Source organism: Mesoplodon densirostris, chromosome 18 (assembly GCF_025265405.1).
Source record: "Mesoplodon densirostris isolate mMesDen1 chromosome 18, mMesDen1 primary haplotype, whole genome shotgun sequence".
NCBI classification, from domain to species: domain Eukaryota; kingdom Metazoa; phylum Chordata; class Mammalia; order Artiodactyla; family Ziphiidae; genus Mesoplodon; species Mesoplodon densirostris.
In genome coordinates this window covers 16,477,995-16,486,856 of record NC_082678.1, presented here as the reverse complement: position 1 = coordinate 16,486,856, position 8,862 = coordinate 16,477,995, and the positions used below count along the sequence as shown (strand labels likewise).

The 8,862-nt window shown below is 55.2% G+C and overlaps 1 protein-coding gene across 3 annotated transcripts in view; it reads right to left on the bottom strand.

Moving 5' to 3' along the window:
• Positions 1-270: 270 nt before the first annotated feature.
• The window catches only part of USP36 (ubiquitin specific peptidase 36), a 37,600-nt gene continuing 29,008 nt past the window's right edge, over positions 271-8,862 (bottom strand). For all 3 annotated transcript variants that reach the window (XM_060081131.1, XM_060081130.1, XM_060081132.1), the window contains exons 15-21: positions 8,616-8,746; positions 6,454-7,041; positions 5,851-6,044; positions 4,023-4,124; positions 3,185-3,300; positions 2,669-2,820; positions 271-2,442 (exon numbers count right to left, since the gene is read on the bottom strand). In XM_060081131.1, the coding sequence (XP_059937114.1) occupies positions 2,689-2,820; positions 3,185-3,300; positions 4,023-4,124; positions 5,851-6,044; positions 6,454-7,041; positions 8,616-8,746 (1,263 nt within the window). In that variant the 3' untranslated portion in view covers positions 271-2,442; positions 2,669-2,688. The remainder of the gene's footprint in view (positions 2,443-2,668; positions 2,821-3,184; positions 3,301-4,022; positions 4,125-5,850; positions 6,045-6,453; positions 7,042-8,615; positions 8,747-8,862) is intronic.

Sequence of the window (8,862 nt, the reverse complement as noted above, 5' to 3'; positions counted from 1 at the left end):
GTCACTTCAAAGGATTTCTCCCTTCTTAAATTCAAATAAATGTATGTATTAAGACATTCAAATAAACCTCTTTATTTCCCCTTTATTCTTAACAAAGACCTGTTCTAAGCTTTGCTGCACAGACTGCTAAAGGCACCTGACTCCCACTCACAGACAGGTGACCAGAAAGTGCCTGAGGCCAACCTTACATGCAAACTGGGACAGCAGACTGGGGTCGGGGTGAACCTTTTAAAAGTCAAAGGGAAAAAAAAACAAAGACACAGGCAGGACTCACAAAAACTCCTTGTTTTATTGCACCGAGATCTTGACAACATCTGGGGCCCCTCAGCCCCTGGAGCGGAGGTGCAGGTCACGTGCCGTGGGCTCGACGCGCACACGGGGCCAAGGTGTGAGCAGGGCCCCAGCCAAGGGTCAGGGAGTGAGAGGACCCAGGACCACTGGGAGGGGTGACCCCCCAAACATGAAGTTAAATTAGACCCATGTTCTAAGTCAACGAAGTCTAAGAAGCTTTAGTTCTTTATACACGTACACCTAGGATCTGGACTCGTTTTCTGGGCCTATCCTTTCCCTCCCAGTTTGGCCGATGATCCTCCGTGGGATGGGAGGACTTGTCTACTTAACAGTGATATTTAAATGCTGCAGGGTCAGGCCAGTGCTCATCCCTGCCCAGAAGAAAAAGGGTACGTTCTCCTCAGGAAAAGCCTTTATAATTATATAGTGGAGAAAGGAAGAGACTTGTTTGGAGAAGAGGGAGAGAGAGAAAGGAGATCAATTCTGTGCTAACAAACAACTGAATTTTTCTTCTTTCAGCTACAGAACATGATAAAAATATGGTCGGGGAAATAGTTCACGCAGGAATGGATGTCAACATCTCAAGAGAGAAAAAAACCCTGCCCACGGAGGCACCTGCCTTCCCTCCTGAGATGACAAATGACAGAGCCACAGGGCACTGGGGTGGGCCCCTCAGCTTTGAGCAAGGTGTGGTTGACATGCAGGAATCAGTCCTCTGAAAAAGACAAAAAGGCTCCCGGGCCAGTCCAGGCAGAGTCCGGTTCCCATCTGCTGGGACCAGAGCAGCCCCAGCGCAGGACACTGGTATTATTCTCCCCAACTTTTTAAAGAGAAATACAAAAACAGGAAGAAAAAAACATAAAGAACGACCCACATGAAAAAATTAACATAGCTCCCCGTATAAAAAATGTAACACTTTTTCGATACCACCAGGATCCCCCAGGCCCCAGAACAAGCAGCAAAGGGCAAGGCTCCGTGAAGAAGAAAGTGGGGGCCAGACAAGTGCATTGGGCCTCAGGCCGAGGAGACCACTCGAAGGACAGGACCAGGCATTGGTCCACTCCCACACGAAGTGATACCGAGAGGAGAGGAAGCGTGGACATGCGCTGAGGGATAATCTTCAGATGTACTTCCATACCTTCTACCCCTGGGACATGCGTCCTTTCTCTGGACAGTATCACCTCACTGAGGATTTCCCATATTTATTAAATTATAAGTTCGCAGGCACAGCTTGAACAAGATAAAAAAGTGATCGTGATCTTCTCGAGTAATACAATCATCTAAATTCAAAAAGCACTCACAAAATTGAGCAAATGAAGCCAGTATTTGCATATTAGGGAGAGGAAACATATTGCTGATGGAAGCCACAGGCCTGGTCAAAAATAAATGTTTTATATCAAGTAGTAAAATAAACGGAGAATCTACCCCAAGACCACCACCTCAGTAAGGACCCCCGGTTACTGCAGCTGCAAGGGAGGGTCCAGCAAAGCCACCTCGGAACAAGTAGCAGCCTGAGGAGCAGATGTGTCGGCACATCTTTTCGGCCCCCAACCTGCCCCACTACAGCTACCTGCTCTCCGGAGAGGCTCTGGAGTTTCTTGTAAGAGAGAGATGCACTGGCAGGGCTGCCCGCCCCGCAATTCCACAGAAGGGAAGAGGCAGCGGCGTGGGGCCGGCCCGGGGCACCGACTCTCTGAGGCTGGACAGGTAAGGCATACAGAGCCCCCACCTGAGGAAGCGGGAGGCGCACGATGAGCTGGCAGCGCCAGCCGCCAGGAGTGGGGGATGGAGGGCCCGTCGAGAAGAGCAACTGGCTGCAGGCTGTCATCTCTGGAGCTCGAGGTCACACTGGGAAGGCGCAGCCACCGTCCTCCCCGCTGTTCCCCGCTGTCCCCCGCAGCCCCAGGACAGCATCACAGGGCACTCAGCCCCATCCCGGGTCCCGGTTGCTGTGCTGCCCCCCCGCTCTAAGAGTCCCCGTGTCTGTCACAGTGCGTGTTGTGTCACCAGAGGTCCTGATCCACAGAAGCCCGGGGCCTCTGCGGGCCGTCCCCCATGGCAGGCCTGGAGCCGACAGAGCCAGCAAGTCCTCGGCAAGTGGCTCTTCAGTCCAGATAGACGGTCCCCAGGAAGGGACCGCGTCTCTGGAGGCTGTGGGGCAAAGAACATCATTCTTGAGGGAGAGAAACGAGACCCCAGGAGTCCCACCACCACCCCTGGAGAGCGCGTCCAACACAGGCAACGCCACCGACACGAGATGGAGCCTGGAAACAGCCTGGTCCTCAATCTGCGAGTGACCGGTGTGTGCACACCACACTCCACACCGTACACACCACAGCCCATGCACGACTACACACACACACACCAACAAACTGACCCATCTTGACAGCTGCAAATTCAGCGGCGATAGCTGAGACTGGAAGCCTTAGCTGGATGAGTCACAGACCAAAAGTTCCGTCTACTCTGAAGTTTCTGGAAGGCGTTGAAGTTTCTTTTCTTCTCTCTCTTGAATTTTTTCCATTTCTTTTCCTATGACAAGAATCACAGTGTCACAATTCCCAAAAAGGGCTCCCCCAGGTCCCGGCGGCTCCTTTCCAAGTGCTTACTACGTGCCAGCACGAGTCTCAACGTGCGACCTAAACTAACAGATTGACTCTCCAGTGACCCACGAAAGATGTCCCCACGACCCCCACCTCACTGACGGAGGAGCAGGAGCAACTGGAGGACACAGGCCTCCTGAACCCGGGCAGCGCGGCTCCAGTCTCGCCCTCGGCCACTCTGCGATGCTGCTGCCCCTTCAAACAGCCCTGAAAATCCAAGGCCTCCCCAGCGCCCTCCGAGCCGAGCTACTCCGCGGCGCTCCATCCCCGCCAGGCGCCACCACGCGTCATACCTTCCCTCGGTCGAACTCTTCGTCCCAGTCGTCAATGACTGTGGCCATGCGGGCCAGCCTGCTGTCCTGGATGGCATCCTGACTGACAGCTGACACCTCACCGTCCCACGTCAAAACTGCAAGACAGACACTGGCATTGCGACCTGCGTGGGTCCCGGCTGCCCTGTGCATTTACTTCAAGGGTGAAGTTTACAAACTAGGCTGGTCTACTCCTAATTATTCAAAAAGTTTTGAGTGCCACCTTTTGGTGAAAATGGATACACAGAGAAGGGAAAGGGGGGGAACAGAGTGGTCTCCGGTGTGTAGGCCAGTCAGTGATCCTGTCACTTAAAGGCAAACACTGTTAACCCCGAATATTTAGTTCTTTTTAAGCCCATGCCCTCATTTGAGAAACAAAGATCTTGCGTTCTTTCTCCGAGTCCGAATTAGAAAAATAATGTTCTAAATAAAAACTTACAGCGTGAGTGCTGGATGAGTTTTTCGGTCTGTTGCCTTCCCCGACTCTGGGATTCTAACGCTCTCCCTGGCTGGCCTGCCCTGCCCTGCCCTGCCCTGCCCTGCCCAAACGCGCACACTCCGCCCTCTCCCCGGCTCCCAGAGCCCAGCAGGAAGCTGCTCTGGATCCCCACCGCAGACAAAACCCGCCTGCAGGGTTCTTGATCTGCATGCAATGACAGTGGGGTCAGAAAGGGTACAACAGACATGTACATTCCTCTTCCCATCTTCAGAGCCAAGCAATTCCTATGCACAAGGCTCAACATAGGAGGTCTTTTTCAGGCCCCTCTACCTCCTCCTAAGCCAACTGCAGAAGACAGAAGTCTAGGCTCAAAACCAGTACCTCTTCTCCCGTAAGCTTTATCAGATGAATATTGGAGCAATTCCTGGACCACATCAGATTCTCTCTCTCTGTCCCAGGATACAAGAGGAGCCTGTCCCAGCCCTGCAATCAGAATAACATGTACATACATTAAAAATAAACCACCGAGGAAACGCTCATAACACCTTTTATTTACAACAGAATCGCAGAACTTACTAATGACAAATTCTTTAAAGAATGTGTAAAAGCAAGCTCTTCCTGCCTGCCTGCCTGCCTGCCTGTGACAAGGGAGTTAACGATTATTCTTTCTCAAGAGAAGAGGTTATTGGTCCAAAGCAACTCTGCAAAAGATGAAAACCTGAACACCGAAAACAAAACAAAAAACCTACAGGCAGCAGTGAGCCCTGGGTCTGAGGGAGGAAGGGAGAGGAGTTCCGGACAGAGGCTCCTCACCTGCAGGGAAGGGGCAGAAACCCGGAGCAGCGCGAACTGGAGGAGGTGCCGCCGCCACCAGCACCACCGCAGCTTCGCAGGGCAGCTCCCACCTCCCTGCCCCGGAGAGCCTGGCCAGCAAGGACATCTGCACAGACAGCACTGGCCGCCCCTTATCAGGGCTCTGGAAACGACGTCTGAGCTGCTCCTGGCCTCTGCCCAGTCCCCCTAACCACCCAGAACTGTCAGAATAGACTCACCCCCCTCAACACAAGCCTGACCTCATCTCTCTGGTCCGCCAATTTGGCAATGACCTGGTGCCCTTCAGGCTCAGTGCTCTGAGCAGGACGGCGTCCACTGTCTGCCCCCGAGCTGTCCCCCACCCCCTCTCCAGCCGCTCCTCAGCACAGCTCGGGCCCGGTGCTCACGCAGAGCCACCTGCAACCCAGGATCTGCCCCAATTTTGGGATTGTGAGCAAACACACGGGGCGCTGGGCGTCCCTGCAGCCCTAGCACCTGCCCGCCGCGCACTTCCTGCTCTGCACTGGGCAGAGAGGCCTGGGGCGTGGCTGCACCTCCCGCTTGGCTGACGTGCTCACAAAGTGACCCCGTCTGATGACAGCCAGTCTCTGCAGGCTTTTCTCCAATGACACATGGGCTGCCTGAAGTGGCCATTCCTCACTGCCCAGCAGTTAGTGCTTTTGCTGTGTAATTAATGGAATTCCGTGTTTATTCATGAATTGGTTTTCCCGAGTTTGATAAACTACAAATCCATCCCTGGGAACCAGTGTGCCCCCAAAGCACAAACAGCAGACCCCAGACGATCCGCCACCTGGGGGTCCCTTCCTGAGGCGCTGAGGACCTTCGCTCCCCTCGTTTAACAGACTCACTCCACCAGGAGAGCCTGGTGAAACGAGCTGGCCCGCTAAGGAAAAAGAAAATGAAACATGAACGAGGCGCTTGGTGGAGGTCTCAGCCCAGGCACGGCCACAGCACACAGAACCCCAACAGCAAAAGGCCACACGATCTTCAGGAAGGCCGGCTACAAAGAGAGGCAGAGGGAGGTGAGCTTCTGAACCCAATGCTGCAAGTTCAAGTGGCAAAGAAAAATGCCAGGCTGGGCGGCCCAGGAGTAATTCCAGTGGGAAGGTTTAGATGGGAACAGCCCTGAACCAGATGAAACACTGTGCTCACAGAACGTGTAAAGTTTACAGGTACCCCATCTTTTCCTACGGGGTTCGGGCTGAATGATCTGCCAGGTGAGGAGGTCCAAGTGGGCAGACAGCTGGCACGAGGGCAGAGGTAAGAGGTCTTCCAGCAGGCCCCTCCCAATGTACCGCACCTGCCTCTAGACGCACAGGGCAGACTGGCTCCCACCCCCTGCTCCCCTGGCGTCCCCTCCCGGCCCAGTGCACACCTGTGGGGCTTCCGGGAGCCTGGCCATTCACAGCTGTCCCTGGCCTGCTCCCAGGGACTACAGAGCCCCTCTGGCCCTCAGACTCATTCTCTTCTACTTCCTGCTGTGACTCCTGCTTCCTTTTTTTCTTTTTCTTTTTCCTTGGTGATGCTGCAACAGTCTCTGGCTGGATGACATCTGAGGAAGAGCAGCTCCTAGGAAGTCAGAGTTGACAGTCAGCTCCTAGCAAACTGAGGTCCAGATACCCTGTGAACTTTGGTGCATGCGTCTCAGCCCTCCACAAGAGCCCCAGGAGACTCCACCCGAATCTGACCAGGACCTGCCCACGGCCACAGTCCAGAAAAGCACACAAGTGTGTTTTTAATCCGAGGCAAGTCCCACAAGGTGGACGACAGGACCCCAGCGCAGCCCGGCCCAGGTCACGTGACCTCCCAGCACCTATGGGGCTGGCCAGGTCCGGAACGCTGTTTCCACTCGCCACCCGCCTGGGACACCTGACGATACAGTCACGTCCCAGAGGGCCGGGCAGTGCCTGTATTTCCAGACAGCACCCACTAGGAGTGGACTGTGTGTGAGCGGAGGTGCAGGGCTCCTTGCTCTCACCCATGCCGAGGTGGGTGGTCCCGGCGGAGGCCGTCTTCTCCGCCAAGGCCCTCAGCTCCCTTCCTCCTCCTCTTCCTGCGGCTCACGCGGGGGCCGTCGCTCACGCATCCCACGGGCCAGCCGTTCCCCGGCTGCTGTCCGCCCTCTTCCTCCAGTCTGCCCGCCGGCGGCTCCGCCCGACCCTCCTTCCTGTGCACGGGGCTCCAGGGCGGCCCTGGCGTGCGCCCCGCCTGCAGAGGGGAGGCGTCCGTGTCCCCCGTGTGCTTCCTCTTCCTCCTCTTCCTCTTCCTGGAAGGCCCTGGAGGGGCCGCCACAGCCATGCAGGTCTCTGAGCCCTGGCCCTGGGTCTCTCCCACACGGGTCTTCTTCCTCTTCTTACAGAGACCCTGGGGGGGCTCCCTGGCCTCTGGCAGCTGGTGTGAGGGGGCCCGGAAGCCCCCGTTGACCTGAGGCAGGGGGGCAGAGGAGGGCGAGTGGCTCTGTGGGTCTGATGTCCCGAGAGGCGGGGGGCTGCTGGACAGTGACGGGGAGTGGGGGCCAAGGGGGGGCTTCAGGTGGCTGGATGGTCTCGGAGCAGGTGACACAGCCCTGTAAGGACAGTCAGGTAGTGAGGACAGGCTGAGCTCTCCCTGCCTGCCCTCCCTCGGCCCCTTCCCTCTCAGGTCAGGATTTTCAAAGACTTTCGCCTGTAAACCTCAGATATATGTACATTTCAGCAAATGTTAGAAAATACATGCTAACAAATTCAAATCTTAAGATCAAAGTTAATAAAAATAGTTACATATCTCTTAGTTTCTTGTCACCAGGCAGTTCAAAGTACTTTTGCAAACCCTAATGTTTCAGATTCTCAATACAAATGTGTTGGGAGGAAACCTCCACTAAGCAATAAATGTCCAGCCTCCGCAAGTATCAGGTGTCTGAGCACAGGCGGTGAGTCTTACAAGAAAGGCAGCTATGAGCCTACGCATCTTCCACTATTACCCTTCAAGGATTTTCCTCTGAAACTTGGGGTTCAGGGAAATCAGGGAAACAGACTTTCCAGTCAGATGATACAGCAAGACAAGTAAAGGGCAGGATCTAGAGCAAATCAAGTGAGACTCTTGGATCTCCTCCTGCCAGCTACGCGACCTTGGAAAAGTCACCTTTCCACTCTGGGCCACAATTTTCTCATCTGTGAATGAGTGACAGTAAACCCATCTCCAAGGGTTGTTAATTAACCAGGACTGTCTCAACATCATCTAAACTAGACAACAAGCTCTGATGGCAACATACAAACTGCACTACTGCATCACGCTACTCTGCGTTTTCTGGAATTAAAAAGAAAAAAAAAGCTATATGTCAAAGAAACAAAGAAAAATACCCAATAAATGTCTTGGACGTTTAAGGACCTAGCATGTGCAAAACCCCCGTGGCCAGGACTGAAAGCGGGAAGGGGGCTGGACGAAGGGAACAGCGGGGCCCTGAACGAGGAGGGCAGGGAGGGCACATCGGCGCCACGGCAACGCCAAGCCCGCCCAAACCACCCCATGGCCTCGCGCCCCATCTTCCGTCCCTCCTTCCTCCCTCCCCAGCTGCCAAAGGCCTTGATAGCCCCTCAGCCCTCAAACAAGCCATTTATCGGTAATTCTGGGCCTTTGGCCCTGGACTCACAAAGGAACACGAGCACCCCTGTACGGAGAGGGCCAGGAGGCGACAGCCCAAACCTCTGGAGGGGCATCTCCGCAAGAGCCTGAAAAGCTCCCAAAGAACCTCGCCTCCCACAGCAGCCTCCGCAGCACACGGGGGGCACCTGAGCCCACTCGGGAGGCCCTCAGGGCCAGGGTAACAGACCCCACCCCACCCGAGATAAGCCAGGGAGCACGGCTGGGAGACGCAACCAGTGCACAGGACCCCGAGCTCACGCAGGGTCTGTTCAAATGCCCCACCCCTTCCACTTCAGGGTCCTGTCACGGGGCTGGGGGGCCATAGGCAGATCAGCTCACAGCACACACATCACCACGAGCACGTGGCAGACGACGGAAGATGAAGACAGAGTAAAAAAACCAGGGCCTGAGAGACCAAGCTGCCTCTGCCCCGCCGAAGCCCCTTCGGCAGGAGGACAGATGAGACACCGGGCAGACCTGTGTGCTGCCCCCACGGGGAGGAGCGGCTGCCCCGCTTACCGGATTGTACTGACAGGCCAGGTGGAGGCGACGACGGGGTGAGTGGGTTTCCAGGGGGAGGTGAGGTCGGAGGATGGAGAGAGGGGAGGTGGACGGAGGTCATTGCCGGTTGCCCTCCGCAGGGTGCTGGCCTGCAGTTATTGACATAAATAAAAACTTGGTGCTCTAAAAAAGGTTGCCGTGAGTGAAGAGAGAAAGTAAAAATAAAGTCAAAATAAAATAAAAAATAAAAGCCCAGAAAGAAGGA